The following is a 26,475-nucleotide window of genomic DNA, read 5'->3' as shown; positions in this document are numbered from 1 at the left end:
AGCCTTCAGCAGGCCATGCTCTCTGCTACAGCAGTGACTGCATGAACTGCCTTATTGTGATGTTTGTGTCGGTGAAATCCATTAAAATATTGCTACAGATGTACATTTGTGCAAAGTTATGGATGACGACATCAAGGTTATAGTTTAATTGCTAAAGAAATTCCAGATTTTTAGTTTTGCAAAAAGACTTTTAGTCCTCTCTGCCTAAAAAAAAAGACAAAGTTAAAAGTTTAGACTGAAGTTAGTAAAGTTCCACAGAGAAACACATATTCGATAGTTACACATTGACGTTTTCCAATTTCACTTCATCAAGTCGGTTCCTTTAACGTTTGAGCGTTGTGCCTCCGCAGCGAGCTCGCCCATGGACGAGGTGCTGGCCTCGCTGAAGCGCGGCAGCTTCCACCTGAGAAAGGCCGAGCTGCGCGTCCTGGGCCCCGACCCGGACGACGACAGCAACAACATCCTGGCTCAGATCCGGCAGGGCGTGCGTCTGAAGAAGGTCCGTGCCCGTCCGGAGCAACAGCGCCACCCCAAGAGCTTCCTGCACTCCGCCGACGCCCTGACCCGCAGCATCCACGAGGCCCTGAGGAGAATCAAGGAGGCCTCGCCGGAGTCGGAGTCTGAGGACGAAGGCCTGCCTTGCACTGACTGGGAAAACTAACAACGAGGCTTAAATGTTGAACTTGATTTTTTTTTTAATTCTACACGGCCAAAACAGAGAGAAAATGAGGATCATGAAATGAGTCAAACAGAGAAGCCTGGGTTACCTGAAGGCGCCTTGGTGCAACTAGAACAACAAAAAAAAGTTGCGTTTTTTTTGGAGGGGGGTTATTATTCCATACTTGTGTTTGTAAAGACTTGTTGTTTTTAAGGTGTTGCTGTTGCGGTTTTGGAGAGGGCACAACCTCCGACCTCCTGTTACATCCGAGTCGTACTGTAGCTCCTTGTGATGGGTTTGTTTGAAGAAGGAAACGTTTGCTCCTTTCTGCTACGAGAGACACGTACTCTGTGTCACACCTTCCAACTTTACTTCACAGCAACTATTTTTACCGCTCAAGAGTACCTGCAAATCTCACAGAAGTGTCCCTGACCACTGAAAGGAGCGGTGAGCTGTGATAGCAAGAGAAAACCATGGGGTCCATTAAAGAAGGCAGGAAATCAAATCATATTATTCTAAGACAAAAATCAATTCCTTTCGTGAGAACAACGTGTTTTATTAACCTTTGATTTCTGTTTCTTTGAAATTCTGTTAATTTCTTTGTGTTTTGCCCTCGCGATCAGGCCGAACTTTACGATTTACTTTTAATCAAAACAGGGAAGCATTTTGAGGCTAAAACGGTACAATGTATAGACAATTTCACTTTAAACCGTATTTGTTGTTCAGGGCTTCCCCAAGTCTATTTTAAGCCTGGCGGGCCACCAGGCTTTATTTGCCTGCCCACCAGGCTAAGTGTCGTTTGTTTATTTTAAAAAGTTTTTTTTTATATACCAAGTGACAGAAAGGACGGATTGAGCTATGTTTATAGTGGATGCATTGAATTGCGCCTCGCACATTATTTCAAAATTATGATGCCTGCTTGTGCATCTCCAAACTTTTGTAACTTTTAACATTTTTCAACATAAAAAACATGGCGGTCCGTCAATGAACTGCCAAGGTTTTGCCTAGTTTTCTTGGGGAAACCCCGGCTATTATGACGTTTTGGCACTAGCAGAGGTTTAACAAATGGATATCAGCTGGTTATTAGTTTGATTTATCTGTCCTGTCGTCTTCTATCAACCAGCTTATTAGCAGTGTGCAGCATTCAGACCTGTAGGAATGCTAATTGTGACTTTCTAAATCTTCGGTATACCTCGATAAGGCGGCCTGCCGAGCATAGACGCTGTTCATGCCAGCTCAGTATTTTTGATGAAAGCTGTTTTTGTTGCCTCCATTTCAACAGTAAAGAGTTGTATGAATGCGTTTTTGACGGTGTGACGTAATTGGCTGCTTTTATCGCCATGCGAGACGATGAAATATAAGATTTACTGTTCTGTTTACTCGTAATCTCAGCTGTGAGTTGGTTAGCTTCACTGGGAAGAAACTGAAACATCAGACAAAACAATTTCAGATGTAGGAAGCAGTTATAACGTAGTTCAGTCAAAATGTGATTAGATTAAATGCTTTTTTTCCCCCCATTCTGATTTGATGTCAGGTTCATTGGGACTTCACTGCCCCCTGGTGGCAGGTGCTCATCTCCTCTCACATTACAGCATGAGGCGTTTCCAAGAGATGATTTTTCTTTGCCTTGTTTTTTTTTTGTGGACTTTGTGTTAACGTTTGGTGTGTGAGTGATTATTTTAGTTTTTTATTATTATTATTTAATGTTTTTAAATATGTTTTTTTATACTGAAAATCAGTTTCTTTGACAAATTATGCATCAAGTACTGTGGCTTACTTGCAAGATATATTTTCTTTTCCCCCTCGTAGGTAAGTAGCAGGATTGTTTGCTGCATTTTTTTCCCCCCGCTTGTTTTTAATATTTGTTGAATGCCGATTTACAGTTTCACTTTTGGTTAGAATTGAAAAGTAAAGCACAATTGTAAACAAAAAAAGAAAATCGTAAGGAATTGAACTCCCCAACAGACCAGAGAGAATTGAACACTTTTATCTTAGCATAGCTTAGCGTTAGCTTCCTCCGGCTTTTAGAAGCTCCAACACAGAGCGCACTGTTTACATCGTTTTACGTTAGCATATGCTAAGCTAACTGTGGCGTCACAAGTAATCTGGATTTATTTGCGTGCAGTTTCTTTTCCTGAGCCTCTGTGAAGCCGTCACAGCGAACCAGGGTTTGTGTTTTCCAGTTTAATGGGAAAAAAGCGACCAAGAATCCAACTTGATACTTTTTTTTTTTTTTGGTTGTTGCTAAACTAGCGTCCAGTTTTAGCAACTTTTGCACAAGACTGGCTTGAGGAGGGCAAACCCATCACAACGTATGTGCAATAATGAAGATCGGAGGGGAAAAAAAACAAACAAACTCATTTTATGATTTATACTGTTGACAAATGTAAATCAAGAGAAATGTATCCACATGCCTAAATGTATTGAAGTATTTATTGAAGCGTCATATTTTAAAGATGTTTTTAAATGTACTTGATGATGTTCCCTATCACGCCATTCCTCTCTCTGCTTTTCCATAACCAAAAAAAAAATATATCTTTATTTTTCTTTTCATATTAAAAGCACCAAAAACATCTGTCTTTTTAAAGTTCTTTCATTTTTATTTTTGAAGCATTGAAGAAGAGAGACTATTTAAGCAATAAGTGGTGGCTGATCTATAAAACTTTATACATATGGAAGTTCATGTTGACCCTTTCGGTGGCTGAGATTTTTCTTTTTTTTTTACCATCTTGTTTGGAGTGTATCTATGGAGGACCAAAACTGACATAAAACTAAAAGCAAAATATATATCTGTGTACGAACCAAAGCTGATGTTTGCTCTGTTTTTTTTTTTTTTTTATTGAACTGGAGAACTACTATGATTCTCCAGACTGCAAAATAAAGAGACCGAAGCACTGCCTTCATCAGATTTTCTTTTAATATAAACTTAAAATTACAATTTGTGTTTTATCAGCATGTGTCTTCACTCCACATTTACAATTTTTTTCTTCAAATGACTTTTTCAGCAACAACGCCACACATGGTCGCCTTTAAAGTTTAAAGCCGCCGCTAAAAGTCACCCCACGTTTGACCCGAACCAAGAACAAGCCCTTAAATTAGTGTTCTGCAGGTGTTCATACTGTAGCATATTCTTTCATTTTTGGCAACAGGTAATCCCGCAAGAAAAAAAATAAATAAAAAGCCCAAACGTACCATCAGTTAGCTACCATTGATGCATCTTGGTGCCCAAGGCAACATCAGCAAGAGTTCAGATCTGTACAGGAACAAACAGTATTTGGCAAAAAGAAAAAAAACCAACAAACTAATTCGGTCGTGTCACGATTTCCTTAAGCTCTCGGAAATGAAACCATCTTCACAGCCACGCACCAGACAATAAAATTAAATTAACATTTTACAATGTTTATTATTCGAAATATTTTAGTAATAAATAATAATAAAAAAAACCCAATTCAAACCATTGCACTTAATGCATCGAAAAGGGGAAAAACAAAAACAAAAACGGAAAGAAATCTGATTCACCCACACAAACAGAAGAGACTGAAGAAAATCCTGAATCGCTTTTGGTTGAAACCAGTCGGCAGGAGCAGGAAGGTTACCTGAAAGTGAGAGTGGAAAGAGTTCGCAGTCCCTCCTTTAGCGTATTGCTCATAAATTGTAGAAGAATATAAGACGAACCGACATCCTGGTGTGGCAGTTCCTGTGATTATCTCTTCATCCTGCGATTTTGGCTGATTTCAGTGAACAAGTGAGGAAAAACGTCGAAGCGTAATCGTGGAGTCGAGGCGGCGGCTCCGGTGTTCCACTGAAGCGCAGTCGATTAGCATATCATGGTGGTCCAAAAAAAAAATAAAGAATCTAAATTACAATGAGAAGGTTTTCCACAGTGGAGCAAAGGAAAGGCTTCGCTTGGCTGTTTGTAAACCATCCGAGTGCTCTGAAGTGGCGAAGTTTGTGTACCGCTAATGCATCAAGTCGTGTAAACTCTTTAACGTGTACAAAAAAAACGAGAGAGAGAGAGAAGAGATTTCAAGTTGTGTTGGTGACGACGTCGGGCGGTGGAGGAGCTCTAGCTGCCCTCCACCAGCTTGGCCAGCGTGTCGCGCAGCTCCGTCAGCTCGAAGATCTTGCTGTCCAGCAGCTGCAGCAGGGAGCGCAGGCTCTTCACGTAGGCTTCCCGCTCCAGCTGGCTGCTCTCCAGCCGCTGCTCCAGGTCGCACAGCTGCGCCTCCAGCGTCTGGTTCCTCGACTCCGTCTCCTGGCACCAAACAGAAATATCGATGGTCGCGTATCGGTGTCGGGGCGATACTTGGGTTTCAGATTGCCCCGTGAAGTTCTGTTTTATTTCTGTGTTGTAGTTTCTCAACTCTACATACTAAAAAAATAATTTGTTTTGATTTTCTCTCAAATAACAGAAAATAATGTGTGCATTTTTCCCCCCCTAAAACAAGTTAAATATTATGTTAATTTATTAAAGTAAACTTGTCCAAAATTTGACCAAGGTTTTAATGAAAACAATTTAAAGAAAAAGAAATCCACAAAACACCTATAAGATTATATAGGTGTATATAACTTAAATAATAAAAAAATATCGGTATTGCCGATACTGGTCCGATTATTTACTGGGTTCCAAAATATGCAGGATCGCACACATCTACCCATCAGACTTCTTCTGGTTTTGATTTTTTGTCTACATACATGTCTCAGATCAAACTTTTTTTTTTTACATAAGATGTAAAAAAAACATTAAATACTCAGTAAATACAAAATAAAACCTACAGTTTTGATGTCTTAACTAGAAATTCTCTCATAGATGTCATCTTCTTATCTGAGAGGTTTCCCAATTTTTTAAAATTACTATCAGCAAACGTGTTGCGCTTTTTCTCCTTCCTACTCAACAATGAACTTGTTGAGTAGGTAGGAGCACGAACTAAGAGACTAAGAGATTAGAAAAAGGGAGGTAATGTATTAAAATGTGGGGAAAAATTGAAGCGTATCAAACACTTCCTGGATGCACTATAGAGCTGAGGATCCAGCTTGACTGCTGGATTTCGTGAACGTTGCCCCCTACTGGCTGAGGTCGAGTCAACCTGAAATTTGCTAAAACTTTTTAGTTCTTGCAGACTGTTGCCATCTCTGTGGTTTCTCTCTCTCTCTCATGCAGTTTGTTGCTCACCTTCAGTCTCTGTGTCAGGGCGTCTTTTTGAAACTTAAACTCGTTGGCACTCTCCACCTCCGCCTTAAGTCTCTCCAGCTCCTAAAGTGAAATATGAAAAGAAGCACTATATGATACCCTTTGTTATTGTTTTTGTGATGGTATTCTAGAGCAGGAACTAAAATATAGCAAAATGTTATGTTTTCAAATGTCTTTCTCACACACCCCATCCTACACACCTGACTGGTCAATGACTTTATTTAACATATAAAAGATGATCAATAAGTCATTGAGCCATTAAGAATAAAAAATAGTCATTGAATTGAAACAATCCAAACAAATTGTCTTAAGATAAATGACCTTCCAGCTCAAATTAAATGATTATATACAAAATACAAAGAACGTGGCAAAAAAATATTTTTAATCATTATCAAATAGAATTAATTTAGCTAATTCTGACCTAAAACAAGTTTAGCTTACTTTCACTTAAGACACTGTGACAAAAATGTGACAGTCTTTTTATTAGGTGTATGAAAATATCTGCTCTCAAATGTAAGTAACGTTTTCCAAATTTAGACTTTTAGTCCAACATTATATTGCTCTTGTTTTTTTCTTGTTTTTTTTTACAAAACTGTGCAGTTTGAATTTCAAGCGCGTTCAAGAACTTTACACAGAAAACCCCCCCCCCAAACCATCCCAACCCTTCAAAACACCCATTTGAAATCCCAGCGTTTTCTAGGACGCCGAGCGTCTTCACCTCCTCCTTGGCCCTTAACGCCGCCTCCAGCTCCTCTATTGTTCTGTTCAGCTCCGTTTTCTGAGACTTGATGACCGTCGTTTGGCCGCTCACGCACTCCAGCTCCGTCACCTGCGAGACAAACAGCATCCGTCTGAAGTGAACTCCGGTCCGGAGCGCGCAGCCGGCGGCGACGGAGCCGTACCCGCTTGTGTAGCCGCTCCGCCTCCTCCTGATAGGCCGCCAGCTGCTGCTTCCACTGCTTGACGTTGGCTGTGGACTCCAGCAGGGCCGCCGTCAGCTTGGCGTTGTTCCCCTTCAGTGCCGCCAGCTCGGCCTCCCAGTGCTTGTTGATGCTCGAGGAACTGGAGACGGAACGAAGAGCCGCCTGAGGTAAATATCGGCAAGCTGTCGGCCCGAGCCAGCAGATTCTAGTTCATGACGTTACAGGTTAGCAGGAGGATGTTAAAGACCAAATGAGGCTTTACTCTGAATCTAACTGATGAGGCAAAAGTAATCGACTGACAGATGGGAAGGAAAGGAGCGAGAAAGTAATGAAGGAAGGAAGTAAAGACAGGAAAGGATAAAGGATATACCGAAGCAAACCAGGGTAACAAGAAGGAGAGAATTAAAGATGGAGGAAATGGAGAAAAAAGCAAAGTATGAAAGCAGGAAGGAGTAACTAAAGACAAAAGTTTAAAAAAAAAGAAACAAGAACCAAGGTTAGGGTTGAAGGGGGGAAAGGGACAGAAGAAAATGACAGAGAAAGCAGAAGAAAGAAAGTGTAGGAAAGAAGGGGACAAGGAAAGTGAAGGAGGGTCAAAGGAGGAAGAGTGGAAGGACATAAAGACGAAAAGAAGAACGGACAAATGTCTGATACAACAAAATAATACTAAGAAGATTGAAAGACGAAAGAAAGAAAAGATCCAAAGAGCAAGAGATGGAATTTGGACAACATCCAAGTATAATAATCAAGCAAAAGAAAACATTTTCAAATTTTAATTATTTAGATAACGGGAGAAGAATTCAAGTCTGGAACCTCAAATTTTTAGCAATCACCCCCACCTTAAATTTATCCAGACTTGAAATAAATAATCAAATTTCATAGCTTTCAAATTTTGTCATGTATAAACACAGGATTTATAGTTGTTGACCATAATTATTGGTTTACTTCCAAGGTCAGAGTACCGAACAATAATAAATAAAGAACTGCAGAGTAAATTTAGAGTTGACGGCTCGATGCTTCCTAATTAACAGAACCCAGTTTATAAGACAGCTCCTCCAGCGTCATCGTTCTGTGGACTGGTGCACCCCAGGGCTGTGTGTTTAGCCCATCGTCGTTTACTCTGACGATGCATCGGCGTGCCGCTCGTTACGGGACGAACCACATCGTCTGAGCGCAGCCTCACCCGTGAGAGAACGGTAAAGCATTTTGGGCCAGTTCTGCTCTGGCTTCGCTGTGCTTCGGCGTGTTCGGTGTGACTCTGTCCTCGTCTGTACCGTTGATGCTCTCTGGGGTCAGAGGTGACTGGAGGTCACCTGGCGCAGATTCCTGTTGTGATTAAAAAAAAGAAGAAGAAAAAAAAAAAAGGAAATTAACTGAATCAGTAAATAAAGTTTCTCAGCGCCAGCAGTTTGAAAGAGAAGATTAACACCTCTGAGTTTTAAAAATTAGCCACAGAATACTCTAAAACTGATACAGGCGATAACTGTAGCAGAGTGGACCAGGGTGTACTGTTCAGAAGAACAGTTTCTCTTCATTGGAAAGATAAAGAGTTTTTAAAAAGTACTGAATGGCTGTTTCCATCCAATTGTCACGCAAATTTTGAGCAAACTTGTTGATGTTGCGCATGGCTGTAATAAACAGGAAGTAGAGGCTGTAAGCTGCATAGCTCAGAAAAACGGACAGAGGTTGATATCGGGCAAGTTGCCACTGTTCTGTCAAGTCAACAAGTACTGGTGATGTTTCAAGCGGTCTGGACACACCACCGCCCCCTCCATGAACTCTGTGGTTCGCCAACATCTGGCGAACGGAAACAAGTTGCAACCCCTAAAGCAGAACCAACAGGCTGATCCGCAGCTCTGTTCCTGCTCAACTGCTACTGTAATCCTACTGTTCTTGCTTACCATGTAAACAAGGATGCAAGATTCTGTGGTACGTTTTATTTTTCTATAGTGGTACGCCTGCTCAGATGGCGCAGCATACGCCGCGCTCAGCCCATCTGATCATAAAAATCTCCATGTGATGTCACATGCGTCGTCTGACACCCAGCTGTTTCGTAACCCAACACGGTTGGTCAGCTGAATCCTCTGTGAGGTTCCTGACTGACAACACCAGAACATTCGCATCCGGGCTTCAAGTCTCTCTCTTACTTCAATTTCTCGAGTTGGTTTACACAAAGCTAACCTATATCACAGAAAGATATTCATCAAGATGGTTGTAGTCTTTATTTATAACTGTGCTTTCAGTAATAAATATGCTTAACTACTGGGAGGAGGACAGAGGAGGCGGAGAGGGGACTTTATAGTAGGTTTCTTTTCATCAGCGTAGATTGGGAAAGACTGGCTTATTTTCTATAAGCAGCTACAGGGACCAGGTTTCACAAAACTGAGGAGAAACTTGAAGGGAAAGACTCGGGCCGGAGTGAAAGAGGAGGATTGGCTCAGGTGGTTTTACCTTCTTTTTACCAGGTTTGTTGACCGATAACACATTCCGCTTTACAGCACCACCCTGAGAAGAAACCGTCAGAGAGAAAGCAAAGGAGCCTCAGCAGGACACCAAGTGTTTAGAACGTGGCTTCGAAAACATCATGCAAAACACATACAGCCAACCAAAGTACCTTGCAAAAGTACTTTTAATATTTAAAGTTTTTTTACCTCATCACAACCACAAAAACGTCGATGGGCTTCATTGGATAGAATGGAGAGCGTCAATTCTGGCTATTTTTTCTTCTTACATTTCCCTCAAAATCTCTGGTATACATTGAAGTTTGGGCTTGTAATGTGCCAACATGTGAAAGGTTCGAGGGTACGTTGATGCGATGCGGCTACCACAACTGTTCACACACGACTACACGAACGAGGCTTTGTTACCTGCGAGGGCGTACTGCTGAGCTCCGTCTTCTCCTGGGACTTCTCCTTCGCTAACCGGGCCGCTTCCTTGAACTCGGCGAATTTTTCTGCAAACTGAAACCAGAGGGGGGGAGCAGCTGACTCTGCTGCTCTGTTGGAAATTCAACAAAATAAGCAACGCATAATCCCAACTCGCCTTGCTCAAGTGACTCTCGGACGAGAAGCCGAGGCCGTAGACGGTGTTGGCCCGGCTGTCGGCCCACTGGCCGAACTTCTGCGACGTCTTGGTGAAGGTCATGTTGGGGGTGATGGTGCTGTTGATGATAGCCTGTGGGAGGATGAAACGTACATCACCGGGGACCAGCGTTTGTCATAGCTGCTGGCGATGGAGGGTTGCATTGGCGGAGGACAGCTGCAGGGAGGCTATCAACACTGATGTGGGAGTTTAGCACACAGGAAACCGTCAATAAGGAGCTTCTAATTGAGTCCAGCTGGCTGTAATGTTATTGATCAGCGTGGGAGGCCACTCTGGGTCTACTGGTATAGTTAGCTCGATTTATTGGACGTTGACGTACGAGTCGATTTCTCTTTCCTGGTGCTTTCGACGTGAACCCTTTGGTTTGACTAACTACTTTGTGGAAACGTTCACTTGGCCTTTAAAACTTTTCACACATACCACCAGCAGACAAACAGCCCTCCGAATAACAAATAATACGATGAATCTATCAACCAATGAGAGCAAGATTAAATAAATAGGCAACAACTGCAAGTTTAACACAATATTTAACACAAATAAAGTGCAAGTCGAAGCAGGTCAGTGTTCTAGTTTTGAACCACAACAGGAGCAGGTTAGGCCAGGGCGATACGTCTTAGAAATACAATCTCAAGATTTTTCATACCAGATCCAATTTTGATCATTTTTATTCGCGCTCTCTTTTCTAACAAATAAATTACAAAACGACAAAAATATTTCTCGCACTTCTTGTAACTGTAATAAAAAAATCTTTGCTTTGCCCCAGTAACCCGTTGTAGATTTGACCTGAATTTATAGCCCCAAACAAGTCGGAGCTCTGAAACACGTTTGTCAAACAAGATGGCTGACATCACTCTGAACTATGGAAACGCAAGGAATGCATTGGTGCAAACAGAAATCTAAATTAATAAAATCTTCAAAAACCCAAAATTTGAGGAGTCGATAAAATCGATTTATCGCCCAGCCCTAGCGCAGGTGAAAACTTTAAAAGCCGACTGGTGGTCCTTCCGCCAACACAAATCTATAACCTAAAGGCCAAACTGTTTGTCTTTATTTTTCACACTACTCCAAAGTCAACTATAATAAAAATGTTTACATCATGATGCAGGATGACATGGGATCTGTGCGTGGCATTTGATACCCGTCAGTTTCAACATCATTCCAGTCTCCTTCCCTCAGAGGTCTGACTGGTTGACTGTCGGATGCTTCGGTAGCTGCCTGATTCAACTCCTGACACCATCCATTTTGTTTGGTCTAGACGCTGCGGCTCATTTACTCCCCATTTCCGCTTGCACATCAAATGAATGGCAAATAAACGGCATGGCGCCCCCTAGGCGATTATGTTTCTAGGAAAACTTTGAAGACATTTAAAAACGGGACAATTTCATCTTTACATTTAGTTTTATGTTCCTTTGGAAATATTCAAATATTAAATTTCTAATATATTTTTTTGAAATGTTATTAAAAGAAAACAATTTAATTGTGCTTAACAAAACAAAACCTCGTTTTACACATTAAACAAGATGTATTTAATTTAAAGTTTATTTATGTAGCACAATCTCAGCTGTCCACAGTGCGTCACAGTAATTACAGCATCACAGATGGGTGTAAGATGAAAAAAGAAATAAAATTTGAAATTAAACAAAATATACGGGTAAAAATGTATATATATTTTTAGAAAGTAAGTAAAAATGTTTTTTTTAAAAGTCACTTTTTGTACTAAAAAAAGTTATAGGGCACCCTACTCCCAAATATCTAGTCTTACATGCTTTAATTGACATAACTTCAGAGAGACGTTTCTTGTGTTGGTTGATGTTTTTTTGTTTTGTTTTGTTTTGCTCAGTTTAATAAAAAGTTTTATTGCTATGATTTTTTTGGCCACTTGAGGGCAGCAGACACATCTTCAACTTCAAGAGAGGTCGGGGAGGAAAGTGATCATTATTTTACTATTCTGAGCTCCATGTTTGGTTTGACACTGCTTAGAATAGAGAAGGCACGGCGTCAAAAGGTCTTCCTGAAGCTTTTATCCGCCAACATGTTAGACAAATCTGTAAATTGCGAGTTGTTTTTTGATGCGAGGAGAAGATTTTGTTCTCTCAGAAAGTTTCCACTCTGGAATTTGGGGATCAGCGTGAGCCGTCGGCGTCGTGCGACTTTCGCCTCTGGTGGGTGGTGGGGACAACATGTTGTTGTCTGGATAACACCGCCCCTCTGTTCCAGCACCACCGAGCTTTGCCTGCTATTTCCAGCGGAACAACGCTGACTTGCTGGTTCGACAACGACACCAGTCACCCGGAGAAGCTCTTACATAACTGTGCAAACTCCAGCCCTGTGCCTCAGGACTAAAATAATCACTGCCACATACATATCAGAGGCCCGGCCGCCTCAACCAGGCCCCAGCAGAGAGGCGAGGCGAAGCAGACATGTAACAAGCAAAGTTTATTTCCCCCCTGATGAGATTAAACTTCAACGAGCCCTACTGGAAAAGTTAAAGAGGCTTTTCTGTGCGACGTACAGTGTGTCAGAGTCCCAAGTACATTTTTGGATAATCAGATTGCTTAAGCATACCTTGGAGCCGTCCAGACTGATGATCCGATACACATTCCTGGTACTGTCGAAGAAGTAGGAGACTGTGACGGCGTGCTTACTCGTAGGAACCCAGTTCTTCTTGGTGCTCGGGTCGATCTGGAAGACGTGGGCCCGCGTACTGAAGATGGGCTGCTCACTGCACAAGAAGAGAAGAAGCAACTTGAAAAAGGCGTCTCTGAAGTTAGGATGTGTAATCACACGAAAAGATGCGACTTTGCTTCCTTACTGTCCGACATTAAACGAGACAAAGCACCATGACGTGTTAACAGCTCAATTTTCAAGCAGTATAAATTATATTCTCCAGTGACATGTCCTGGATGAGACCATCAGATGTTAGCAAGCACTGATAATCCATCTCATTTGCTTTTGCCACGCCTCTGTCAATCTGGGTTTGGCCGTATGGTTTGAAAGTTGGGCAGAAAGATGTTGAAGTTAGGGATATAACGCATTCCCAATATGAATGACGACAGGGATGGTGGACATGGCTACATATAATTTTTAACATAAAACGTGATTTCGCAGGCGACGGAGCTGGAGTGCGTGAGTGGCCAAACGCCCTTGAAGAATATCAGAATTGATCAAAATCAGATGTAAAAAAAAAAATCAATATCAGCATAAAATTATGCTTCAGAGACAGAAAGCATTCTTTAAACTATGACAGCAACTTACTATTATTTTAGTGATCAATTAATCGATTGTTCTCACTTTTGATTAATCAGATATCAAAAACAGCATATTCTACAGATTTTTTTTATTTAACCACTTTTTATACAATATTAGAAATACATTAAAGCTGCAAATGAATAATTCTTTTTAAAATTAAGAAAATAAAATCATTAGTGCCTAAAATGCAAGACTGTAGTATTCCTTAAGCAAATGTGAACTTGGTGAAGCTCAAACTATGCTGCTTGAGGAGTTTTGGCTGAAACAAATTTCAGACAAAATATTTTTATGTAAAATGCAAAATATTTTTGTACAGTTTTGCCTTAACTACTGCTCCAAATACGTCGAGGGTTTTGAGTCCGAATACTCCAGTTAACGATTGATCGATTAATCGAGGGTCGTTAGGTTGGACTGAACTGAACGAAGCCTCGGTCTAAACTGGGCGTGCGCTGCTGCAGGACTAACGCATGTCCAGCCGATTCAGCTCTGAACCACTAGCCCTCTTCCTCCACATCTGGATGGAGGATTATCTCACATAATCTGCATACGTCTTGACCCTTTTTTTAAATCACATGTACGGAATCTATAGTAAAGACAGGGGGGAAAAAAACAAGCAGCATTCTCCGATCTCCATGAAGTGTTGTTCCGCTTAGACATCTGCGGCGCAGGAAACCTCGTCTTCATCCGTCTATTTGCTACAGACGTCAGCTCGTTTTGATCGCGTACATGGATCGGCGTTCTACGTTGGTTAATGCCCCGCTGCTCCGGAGGTCAAATCTGACCTGCTTTTGCCCTCCTGAAGCATCTCCGACATACAGAAACGTTGCTGCAGCTAAAGACTGCTTAAATAATTCTAACAAACTCAAGTCCTCCAATTTGCTCAGAGGCAGCAATCCCAACGGCAACTCTAAAGGTTAAAAATCCCTCCTGCAACGCTCCTTGTTTTACTCCCACCGGCTTAAATACAGACATCAGACTCGCGATACGCTCAACAGAAACAGAAAACGGGTAAAATGTTCATCGCAAAGATGATTTTATTAACTCCCAGATGTGCAAGATTATAGACGAAGCCTCTAGAGATCAGGAAGGTTTGTGCAAAAGACCATGGCGATCCACCAAGTACTCAGAAGGCAAGGTGGAGAACATTCCCGGACTCCCACTGTGAGCATGGATCATAAAAAACATAACGCTGGAATCATTTATTCCGGCTGGAAGAGAAGTGTGGTGCAGCAAATATGTGAAGGAGTGTGAGGGGAATAGAGGAGAGATTTCCCAGTTCAAACTGTGTTTTACAACCAAGACGCCTCAAATGTCATGTTGTGAAGTGACACACAGCCTAGATAGAAAACCGGATCAGATCTCCTTGAAGCTGTTAGAGGAAACAAAAATGTTTCCCAAATGTATTAAAACCCAACAACGGCAAGCGTTTGAATTCAGACTCACTGAGTCACGAGTTTACAGGACAGTCTTTTGCTACTTTTATGTCTGCTTCATAATGGGGATTGAAAACTCTAGGTTTTCACACAACAAATGTGGAATGATCATTAGCTACACTCAGCTGAACTCCATTTATAAATGAGGTGAAAGGCATTCGATTTTATTTAGGCGTATTAGAATAACTCAGACGCATGCCAAGCTTTTCAGATTTTTATCTAAAAAAAAAATTTTTTTTTAAATCTTTCTGTTTCACAACTATGCATTACTTCTAGCAGATCGTAACAATTCATTGTAATTAATCATAATAAATTGATTTTTGAAATAACCATCAACTACTTTAGATATCAATAAATTGTTTACTGGAGCAGACAGACTTTTAAAAAAAAAAAAAAAAGTCCATTTACTGAAAGACAAACATAATCAAAGCGGTGGTTAAGCCAAAACTGTACAAAAATATATATGCTTCACATTTAAGACACAATAACAACAATAATCACAATAAAAAAACATTGTTTTAGCTTCATCTGGTTGAAGCACCATAAAAAAAAAAGTTAAATCTAAACAAGTCAGATTAGCCAAGCAGAAAGGACAGAGCTTCTCACATGTTAGTTTTGTTTTTGTCACTGCAGATGGATCTTTTGCTGCAAATGATCAAGCGTAAGCAAAGAGAATGCTATATCACTGTATTTTAGTCAGTAAAATAATTACGTTCCTATTTAACAAAGGACAGCATTTATTTATTTGCATCTTTTAATATTATTTTAAAATTAGCATAAGAACTTAAAATCTGCAGAATGTGCCAATTTTTCTTATCCGATTATCCATCAAAAATGAACAATAAATTAATCAAGAACTAAAATAATTGTTAGTTGCATCCCTAATAATGCAACTAACATTTTGCAACACAGCAAAATGTGTTAACAGAAATGAGGTAGATAAAGTATTTACCTCTGATAACTACATGCTAAAGGTCAGCATTTAAATTGCATCTAAAACAGTAGAAAAACACAGAGAGCTCTAACTGTGTCATTATTAACTCTACTCTTTACAGCAAGCGCTCCTCAAAGCCCCACGCTCGAATGATGATGGATCAAAAAAAAAAAAAAAAAAAAAAGAGCTCTGGGTTGTATTTTTTCTGTCTAATGTGTGTGAGCGAGTTCCTGCCAGGTCTGACCGGCAGCGCCTGTGCTCACATGAAGAGAGGCAGCGACGCATGCGAAGGTGACCTGGAAGCAAACCTGAGCAAACATACAGAGATCAGCTGCCACTGGACGACTTCCAGGCAAAGCTATGGATGAAAACCTCGCAAGGCCTTGGATTAAAAGGCAGTGACTCCGCAACCGTAACTGCTCGCAATACCCAACACACGGTGCGCCTCGCTCCGCTTCCAGCCGTCGCAGCAACATGACACACGTTTGTATAATTTCTAAAGGCAAAGGCGAACTTAAAGGAAACAGAAATGTTAGTTGCTCAGATTTGATCTGAGATTCGTTTGGCTGGACGCGGCCGCAGGTAATCGCTACTGGTTGCAAATTCATCTAAAAACGTAATAGACTTTGTAAAAAAAAAAATGTAAACGACAAAACTGTGAAGTATGCACTGAGTGCAGTAGCTCAGTTTTCCTTTGTCAGAACATGGAATTATGGGTACTGTAGTTGTAAAACGTATTGGAAAGTTGGATGCAGCTAAAAATAGGATGCATTAAAAAACAAAAGCACACAAGAAGAAAATGTTTGCAAAGGTTGTTAAAAAAATAATAACCTTTTTTTTTTTTTTTACAAAAATAAAAGGGATGGATACAAAAGAAAATCTTTAAGGCATTGATCATCCCCTGAATGTTAGTTAAATTCATCAGAGAATTTTTCTTTTTTCTCTTTACATCCTGTACTCTTTATTTTTTACTTCTGACATTTTGCATTAAATTAAATCAGTTTTCAGTCATGCTGCTGTACAACTGCCGTTAGTCAAAGTGTTGCCCAAGTGTTCGGAAGCAAAAAGGCAGCAAAATCAAACAATAGCTATAGGTTAATATTGTTAATTTATTAAGTCTGACCACTGACAATCAAACTTACCAATCCAACTCTCTTATCAATTTGGGATTCAGACGTAGTGAAGTTGGGAGTAAATCACAAAGTTAGGACACGGCCTACTGAATCCTCACATCAGGTCTTCACCATAAGCTAAAAGAACCACTTCTTCTACCGCCTCATGCTTAAAAGGTTGTTATCTCTTTATGCAGCTTTTCTTTCAATAACGGCTGAAAAATACCAAAATGGTGGTAAAACCAGACTTGTTAGGTCAGCAATATGTCCACAATCTAAATAATGCACATAAAAAATAGGAAAATGATTTTGCGGCAGGGCTCCCAGAAGTGTCCCAGTTGAGTTTAATCAGAGATCCTGATCATCGATAACGTACGATTATGTCATCATTGAATTCCTGAAGCTTCTTCTTTAGCAGCCGATGCAAACAATTCAAGGACCTGCTTAATGCAGGTGCAAAACCGTCCAGAAAGCTTTTATTGTCTGACCAGAAATCCAACTGTTGTATATTATTTATTCAGATAGCCTAGACATGTAGTTTTATGACATTTCTTGCATCAGTGTGTCTTTACAATAGGTGAGGAATGTAAAGTTTGCCCCAAAGAAGGATAAATTCCTGATTTTGGAACAGTCATTATGAGGAACAGTCACCACTTTGTCGAATGACTAAATGCTAAGACTTACAGTGAAAATGTCATGCAAATGCATCTGATAATTTCTGAGTCAGCAGCGGACTGACTCAACAAGTTTGGCAAAGACAAGACTGAAGACAAAGTAACGCCAGGAGTGACATCTATCCGTGCTTTGGTTACCATGTCGATAACTGTATTTTACACAGATATGATCATAACAACATGCAAACTGCCAACACCACTTAGTGCTACACAGGAAGAGGATTAAGTGAGATCCGCTTTCAATCTCTCAAGTCAAAAATAATTAGCCAAAAATGAAACAAAAGCTGGTTAAGAAGTGTCCATTAAGGCTTTTAGAAACTCAGCAATGTTACAGGCTCTCTGGGGTGCATTCACACCAACTCCGTTAGTCCGCTTTAGTCGATCTCTAGACCATTTGCCTGGAAAGTTTGCTTCGTTTGAGGAGGTGTGAACCTGCAATTGAAATTCAGTCCACCTGAAAGCCTTGGTTTCGGTAAGGTTTTTAAATCTGTAGCGGTTTGAATGGGTATGTGAACCCCAAACGGACCGGAGACTACTCCAAAAGCACGAAGTGGACTATACCGCAGGGCATTCTGGGTAAAAAACAACCCAAGTGAACCTGTGTGTCTAGCACTGGCAGAACAAATGTCTCGTGGTGTTTTACCAGCAACAAAAGTGAAATCCTTAAACCACTAAAATCTGATGCCACTCAATTTTTATTTGCACTCATGTTTTCTTCAGAGGTTTTCATGTCGTTTCCTTCAGGGGTTCAGTGTGAATGTGGTGCAACGTCACTGCATTCACACTGTACATTCGTTAGACTCGGTGCAGTGTGAAAGAGAACAGCACCAACTGAAAATGGAACAAATGTTGTATTTTGGTGTCCCCAATCGAACCGAGTCTACTGGACTGTCAGGTGTGAAAACACCCAAAAATGCAAGTTTATCACAAGGATATCTGTCTGTCATGCTTCTAGGAAAAGCAAAAGTGATAAAGACTTAGCTGGAAGACGAGTGTCCCAGAACTCCTCTGGGGTCCAGCTATTGTTCCCGTCACTGGGAATCTCCCATCTCGTCTCAGTGTGCTAATTAATTTAGCAGAACGGAGTCCTGGCAGACGTTACTTAAAAGACAGACTGTTAATCAGAAAGATGTGATAATGGGAGGGGGTATACACTGGAACTGCACTGACAAGAACAGGCTGCAGGCACCGTAGTATGTCAACAGATTATGTCTAATATCACTTGTTAGCCATAACTAACACCTGGAAGATGTTGTTTCATGTGAGCTTCTGGTCAACTTTAACACAATGCAGTAGAATTGGCTTCACTTTGATCTGGGGAGTCCCAACCTTTTTCCCTTCCTCCCCCAAGGGCACCATACGGGGGTGTGGTGGCTGTTCAGCCGCAGAGTTTCAGAGCACTACTGGTGCACCATTATGGCCTAGATGAAAATCAGCTCCAGTTTTGTGTGCGTCTCTATGAGTGAGTGAGTTAGTGTGGTGAACGTTAGCCCATAATCCCTTTTTACAATGAAGCGTATTGGGGTATTCAAGTCTCAATGACGAGTGCTTTGACAGGAATCTGACTGCAAAGTTCATCAGCTCAGCAGTTCTCCAAATGCAGCTGGCAGAAACATTCCCAACGACTGAGGTTCCACAAAGAAGCTGGCTTTCCACAGGAAAGAACAAAAATATGAGCGAAATTCTTACCTTAGACAATTTCCCAACTAGGCGTGGGCATATATCGTTTCTCGTTTATCATTTATCGCGATAAATTTCTTATGGTACGAGTTTTGATTTTTCGTTATCGCAACAAATTCCAATTGATGTTTAAAACTGTCCAAATTGTCGGGGTTGTTGGTTTTACCGTTCGCTTCACTGTTTTTTCAGTGAAAGTATAAATAAATATCAATGAACTTTAAATATGACCATCTACAGTGATTGTGTGCAGTTTAGTGACACAAATCACACTTCTTTCTGACCGCTGTCCTAAACAAGTGTATTACAACAGTGTTTTTTAAGAGCACCTTTAAAAAAAAAAAAAGCTTCATCTTGTTTCTGTTAATAATCACTACATTCACCAATATCACTGCATCTGTCATGTTTTTCTGATATTGTGCAGCCGTATTTTAAACGCTTTCTTAAAAGGTTGACTTCACGCAAAAGGAGACTCATATCGTGTTTAGAGCAATGCATGAACGGAGCTCACTAAAGAAAAATCTGAAATATCTCCCCATCGTTAACAAAAGTGTTTCTTTAAAAGAGATGGAAAATAGAACGTGTTATTTAAAAACCTCACCTGCAATGTGATGTGTGTTCTTTTTGTATAATGACCCCAAGAAGAACAGCTAATGCAGCATGCTGCTGATGCTAATGGGGATCTTGATAAACATAACTGACAGATCTTTAATGCTTTTTACTTTCAGAAACTCTAAGAGCGACCAGTAAGATTCAATTAGTCAGAAACTAAAAATGCATTAGGTTACATCCCAGGTACTGAAGTTGAGTAGTGCCCAAAAGATAACTGCAGTTTTAAAATGGGGGCCTAATGCACTCTGCATTATTTTATTTTTTTTAATATAAAACAACTAAAAAGCATATAAAAATGCAACAAATCTATAGCTTTACAATATTTCTTCATTGGGAGATAAAAAAAAAAAAGAAAAAGAGAAAACAATCTGAGTTCTACAAGACAAAACCTTCAGAGTAAACGGCCGCAGCTTGGGCTCGCTGCGCACAGCAATAACAACCCGGCATTGCTAACTTCGCTGATGCCACGTTGTCAAGGCAACGGCCCACGTGATGCAGGGCCGGCCGTGAGCCGCGCACATCCTCCAGCTTCCATCACTGGCTCTCCTTCCCACGTGCGCTCTGGCCCAATCCGATCCCGGTGTCCCTGTCAGTTAACCCACTCGCCTCGCAGAGGGAGACAGCAGGCGCCTGGCAAGGCAAAGCCTCCAGTCAGACTCCCATATGCTGCTCCACAGCAGCAGCTCCTTACACAAGCACATACACAGCGAAGCACTACGGAGAATTAATAATAATAAGAAGAAAAAGTTACATTTTCAAAGGTGCTATTACTTTGCACGATTCGCTATTCCAGCGAACTCCTCAGGAACCTTAAAGGAATAGAAGAAGAGCTTCACAAAGTCAAATCTTAACAAAAGCCTCAAAACTGAAATCATTTATTGTGTTAGAACTTGGAAGCATCATTTTACTTCTCCCTTTTCAATTTACCAATAAGATGCCAAAGATTTGTGTTTTAAGGGATAGTTCCGATTTTTTAAACCAGCCTTTTTATGGGAGGGTTAATGTATTCTTTTTTTTTTTTTTTTTTTGGTTAAGGTGCAGTATTATGTAAATGTGACTTTTTTGAGGTTTACATCAAGTTATAATTTTATTGCCTCATCAAAAACACACGTGGAGTGCTGGCTTGATTCTTTCATGCTTGTTTGAAAAATCCTTTAATCTCCCATGGCAACCATCCAGCTGTGCAAAACACCTGGCAGGTCCAAGCTCCGCCTTCGAGGACTTCGCTTCTACTCAGAGCTGCAGTTTCTAAGCTTCCAAGCTTCTACTTCCCCCACTGAGCTCCTTCAGACTAGCCAGCAGCAATTAGCAAAAACCTGGTGGAACTCATTCTATGAGCTGCTTCTCAGTGAAACACTGGTAAAACCTTTGTTAAAGGGTGGCGATGACTTCCTGCGGGTGGAGTATCAGAAAGTGCAGTTTTTAAAGAGGCAGAGGTCAACTTTCAAGGCATTAAATTACAAAGTCAAATTTCTTTTAACTCATGTTTGATGTATGCAGCATTTTCTTTGACAACTAAAGTTAACATAGTTACGTTATTGTGCTATAAAATTAACACTAACTCATGAAAAAATAAAATAGATGGCAAAATTCTACTATTTCAACTACAGGTTATATAGCATCAACTTGATAAAATTTTATACAAACTGTGGAAATATTAAATGTATTATATTAATGTATTATATTTTAACTTCATCTGGCTCAAAAACATTTAGTTTTCTAACAGAATAGGTTGGGTTTAAAATTAGGGATCATGTCCCAATATGGAAAATTTGGGACCGTGTCAATATCCGATATCAATATTGCAGTTATGGTCGAGGGCTGATATTTACTGATACTAAATATATTTCTTGAGCATTTTGACACCTTTGAAAAATAACCCAGCCAGAAACAAGATGGAAACATATCATATCTGAATAGTCTTATTTATCGGACTGATTCCGGTATGCTGAAACATTACTAATACCGACCAATACCGATGTTAGCACCGATATATCGTGCATTCCACGGCTTTAAATCGTGCATTTAAAGCCGTTCATCTCACTTTAAATTTTCCCAGTGGATTGTCTGATAGTGGTATGGTAGACTCATACTAAACCATACAGTAAATCGGAAAACCAATTTTAAAATGTTTAACTGTTTTTACCTCACATGTTAAACCCTGGGATATTAAGGTGGTGAGGAAGACGGAGATAGACGCAGGAGAAGACCTTAATTGCGGGTTACGTCCACACATGCTGGAGACGCCCTCTTTTTCCGTGCTTGAGGAATCAGTTGTTTGCTGTATTATAACGGCGTGGGCTTGATAATTGACGAGTATGAAGAGGTTAGCAGTTCACTCCTCTCCTCCTCCGAGCCCAATAGGACGACAAACCAATCACGCGTCACGTCATCCGCTTTCATCTGAAGCCAGAAGTAGGTCGCTCTTGATCAGGAGAATCACCAAACATCTGCAGGTTCCGCTGCGACGCACACGGCGCTTAATTAAAGGCTGCTACTTCTGAAGCTAAAACATGTGCTGCACTGCGATCTGTGGCTTACTGGGTCACAGCTTCTGTAATCTGAAGTGAAAATGAATGACGATCAGCTGCTTAAAACGATGTGTAAAGAATTAAATTGAAATTATTGGGCTCTTCTATGGAGTTTATTTAGCACTTTATCAGGACTTTGTCGTGGCAAGTATTACACAGAAAAGATATCAATACTTTGTGTCTGTGCGCTTCCATAATATTGAAAAGTGGGAACAATAGGTCACAAAAACAAAAATCATAACTCAGCAGCTCATTTCACACATATTTAATTCTAATAGACCAATATGGCTTTTGAAACCAACGACCATTTCTTTTAAGTACGCAGTTAAAAGTTAAGGTATTCACTTTTAACATTCTCCTTCTCCATGACGCACAGAGTAAATCAGCGCTTCGGTTCCTGCGCACTGCTGCCCAGCTGGGATAAATTTGGTGACAAAGAATGGTGGTTTTGTCCTGTCTGTTTCTGTGTTGTCTCGCGACAGACTGGTGACCTGTCCAGGGTGTAGAGGCGGGTGTTCCCACCTCTCGCCCGGAACGTTAGCTGGAGATAGACCAGCACCTCCTGACCCCACTAGGGACAAGGGTGTGCATAAAATGGATGGATGGATGTTGACAGTCGTAGCGCTACATTTTTATCTTGTTTAGGGTTGAAACGATTCCTCGAATCGAGTACCTCGATTATTAAAATTCCTCAAAAAAAATGTATCTGCCTCGAAGCTTCATTAAATTCTACTTTGTTATTTAGCTAACTGTGTTCCTACCGGGTTATTACTTGCGTTGTGTGGAGCTCTCACTTCCGCCTGAGTTGTTGACGGAAGCTAAGTGTTAGCAGCATAACGTCCAGTTTTCAAGTTTGGCCTGGGAGGATTTTATTGATTCATGATAATATCTGGATCTTTTGTCGTTTTTTTGGGGACCAATAAACATCTTTAAAATGACTGGCGCGATGCCTGGAGTACGGCAGCTTTTCTCCTCCCGGAGCTGCTGCCTGGTGGCGGTTCAGAGCGAACAGCGGGGAAGAGCTGCAGGTGTATTTATCCAGGTGAGCGGATAGACTGAACACTGCAGGTGGCTGTGCATTAAATAATTTACGGACAAACCAGAAAAATACATTTCATATCGTCCCGGTCTCAACAAATGGGTGGCGGAAATCATCATGATGGCACGTAGCTGGTAGATGAGTTTCTGTGTGTGACGAACAAAGGTGTCAAATCCCGTCACTAACATGAACACAAAAGCTATAAATGTTTGGGAAAGGTGAGAGTTCATCTATTAAACTGACTGAAGATGAATGCATAAAAAAAGGAGTAGACATTTTTTATAAGCGTATTTATGAGCCTGCCTCTTATAGAACTGAATATAATTTCAGATTTTTGTATAACTTCACGTTAACTTGGAAAGTGAGCTACTAATGTTATGAGATAATTTTCTAAACTACATAAAGTTAACTGTTAGGGAAGCTCAACTGTGAAAAATTGGACTGATGTTGATATGCGATAGTAATACTGCTGTTATGTTAGATTTACCAAGGTTTTACTTTATCTTTTTTTTTATCCGATTACTCGATTAATGATAAGAATAATCTATAGATTACTCGATTACTAAAATATTCGTTTACAACAACAACCTTGTACAATCTTGTTACATCCTTACAAAGCCTGATGGTTTGTATTTTATATATTTAGAAAATCTCAACCAAAGTGGCAAAAGAAAATTAATGAGCCAGATTTCATAGTAGCCCTGGGAGTGGGCATTTATCATATCGTTTAGAATTTATCACAATAAATTTTATTTATGATAAAAAAAAATGTCGTCACAATAAATTCCCATTAATGGTGTTTAAACCCTCCCCAAAGGTGTCCATACTTTTGGGATTGCTAGTTTGATCATTTTCTCCACTCTTTGTCGGTTGAAAATCTTTATGTGCCTCTGGTCCTAAGGAGCATATTTCAAGAGCAGTATTTGGGTTTGTGGGGCTTTGATTGCTTTCACACACGGTCACACAACCACAGAGTTATCATAAGAAAGATGTCATAAATAGTTACTATTGTTCTCACAACGGTACCACAAAATACCGTGATATTTGTTTAAGCCCATAACGCCCACACCCCCTAGATCAGAGTATCGCGGTGTCTGTCTGGACCAGTTTTCTGACAGGAGCACTTCGCTTGTTGTTAGCTGTGAGTAGCACGCTAGCTTTGTGTTGTGTTGGACGGGGAAGATGAGACTCAGCTCGGCTCCACGAAACCACAAAAACTAAGTCAGCCAACCTCCCCCCCCCCTCACACACACACACAAACCTCCAACGCGCGGAGTGGAGCTCTACAGCTTTTCCTATAGTGTGCCGCCAGTTACATACCCCATTTCTGCTCGGTTTGGGTGCCAAGTTGGGTCGGAAACGATCCAGTCCACGGTCTCCTGTTGAGGGGGGTAACGGGCTAGTTGCTGCTGATGTTGATCCGCTCTCTTCCCCCTCTGAATAAAGCCGCTCTGCTCTGCTCTGCTCTGCTCGCTGCGGGGTTCTGGACAGCTCTGCGGTCTCTCACTCAGACATGGCTGGCTGTGCTGTTATGCCCCTGGGCACATCCTTTCGGCTGGTCTCGTCGGAGCGAAACGTGTCGGTGCATGCATGATGACCGACAACACAACAGCAGCACAGACGCTAGTTGCTGCTACCGCAAGCTGCTCGACTTTAACGGATTATGGAGCTGGCTGACAGCGAACGGAGCCTGGTTTAGAGGCAGAATTAGGCTATTTTAAGTGGGAAGTTGCGGAGAGGAAAAAAAATACTGAAAGGCTCGACAGTAAATGCTGGTAAAAGTGTTCGAAACATTACCGGGTCTTGACCAATACGATTTTAGCTCGCTTATAAATAGAAGGAGCTGGTGTCAAATCTCCCAAGAAGTGGGATGAATAAGAAAAAAAAAGAAGGGGAAAAAAATATTCACATTCCTATTTTAACAAGCCGCGTGAGTTCATAAATCCCAGCTTTAGTCGCTTATTCTTCACCATAGTCCGACGTGCCATTAAACCAAAAAAAAAAAAAAAAGAAGAAAAAAGCCTCCCGCTGAGAAATATTACTGAGTTTTACTGCGTGTGAGGCATTTACTGCAGCTCGGAGGCGACAAACACCTTCCTTTCAGACGGCGCTCCATTCTCTCCGTTGCTCCTGGAGATGATACAAAAGAAATTTGGTTCCCTCTCCGGGTTTTACCATCACGTTCCGTCCTCCCCTGAGATTAGACAGCAGCTCCGCTTCACCCGATGGCTGACGTCGGCGAGAGCTCCAGCATCTGTACGGAGGAGTATTTACGTGCTATTTTTTTTTCTCGGTATTTCTCCAAATCAGGCATGAAGGTGACGAGAAACTACGACGGCGATGCTTCGTTGGCTTGATCCTTCTCCTCCTTCATCTTCATCATCATCGTCATCATCATCCACCCCTCTGCCCTCTGTCAGTCTCCCGTCTCATTCATCGCACAGCTTTATCCGACGCTCCTAAGGGAGCGTAAAGTCTACGACGTAATCACGTCACGTTCGGATCGGATTCTTTTTTTTTTTTTTTTTCCTTTTGTAATAATTGGCAATAAAATGGTCGTGCCAGCTGCACATCATCGTATTGTGCAAATCAATACACATTGTGTTAATGATACACAAAATACATTTGGTATATAAGGTTTGATTTAAAAACTTTTAGAGCGTCAGAAAAATGTAACAAGAAAAAAAATATGTATAAAAGACACAATGTGGAGATTTAGATATTTATGTCTACAGTGCTTGGATTTTTTTTGTCACTTAAATTTTTTTTTTTTTTTTGAAGAATTGTTTTAATTCAGTCACATTGGAGGGGTTTTTTTTCAATCATTATAATGTTTTGTTTAAGGTTATCCTACAGCATCTCCATTTTAAGTCAAGGCCACTCCAAACCTTTTATGTTTTTCAGCATTTTGACTTGCTTTTCTCAAAGGTCTAAAATCAGATATCTCTTTATTGGCAAATTTGAGACAGGAGAACGTAATGTGGGATGATAATACATTCCCTCTATAATCCCTGTTTATATTCCAATCCAGCAGGTGGCGGTAACGTACCTTAAAGTGTAGGGGACCTCAAAAGAGTAAGAGTACAACCCAACGCCGTTGTTTCCGCCATCTTGGGAGGGGAGTCATGGGACTAGAAGGAAAATAAGTGTAGCAGTGAGCTGCGGTGTAAAAAATTTAAAAACTGGTTTACAGGTACAAGGTTGTTGGGGTGTGTGTGTGGGCGGGGGGTGTACTTTTTTAATATATATAATTTTAGGAGTTTATTATTTATCCAATTTTAAGCTTGAATGTTTGTCAGAAAATCACAAAAAAATGTGCTTAAAAATGTTTCCTTTTTGA

General features: G+C 40.7%; 2 protein-coding genes across 2 annotated transcripts in view; one reads left to right on the top strand and one right to left on the bottom strand.

Moving 5' to 3' along the window:
- Positions 1-4,321, top strand: part of jmy (junction mediating and regulatory protein, p53 cofactor) — a 28,475-nt gene extending 24,154 nt beyond the window's left edge. Inside the window, exon 10 of the mRNA XM_014470033.2 lies at positions 351-4,321. Within this exon, the coding sequence (XP_014325519.1) occupies positions 351-661 (311 nt within the window). The 3' untranslated portion in view covers positions 662-4,321. The remainder of the gene's footprint in view (positions 1-350) is intronic.
- On the bottom strand, positions 3,558-25,590 carry homer1 (homer scaffolding protein 1). The gene is made up of 9 exons (XM_023337964.1): positions 24,456-25,590; positions 12,440-12,596; positions 9,815-9,946; positions 9,640-9,732; positions 7,956-8,098; positions 6,752-6,911; positions 6,568-6,678; positions 5,832-5,912; positions 3,558-4,913 (listed from the first exon to the last, which is right to left on the bottom strand). Exons 1-9 carry the CDS (start codon positions 24,458-24,460, stop codon positions 4,725-4,727), a joined length of 1,071 nt encoding a protein of 356 aa, XP_023193732.1. The 5' UTR covers positions 24,461-25,590; the 3' UTR covers positions 3,558-4,724.
- Positions 25,591-26,475: the final 885 nt, after the last annotated feature.

The sequence above is a fragment of the Xiphophorus maculatus genome, chromosome 8 (genome assembly GCF_002775205.1).
Source record: "Xiphophorus maculatus strain JP 163 A chromosome 8, X_maculatus-5.0-male, whole genome shotgun sequence".
Taxonomy (NCBI): Eukaryota; Metazoa; Chordata; class Actinopteri; order Cyprinodontiformes; family Poeciliidae; genus Xiphophorus; species Xiphophorus maculatus.
Note: the sequence above shows the minus strand (reverse complement) of the source record. Positions and strands in the feature narration are given on the sequence as shown.

Bases quoted from the DNA above. Each gene is read 5' to 3' on its own strand.
- homer1 (XM_023337964.1), bottom strand. The intron at 6,912-7,955 runs GTGAGGCTGCGC...TTCCGTCTCCAG, and splicing joins GCTTTACCGTTCTCTCACGG to TTCCTCGAGCATCAACAAGC. The intron at 5,913-6,567 runs GTGAAGACGCTC...ATTTCACTTTAG, and splicing joins CGTTAAGGGCCAAGGAGGAG to GAGCTGGAGAGACTTAAGGC.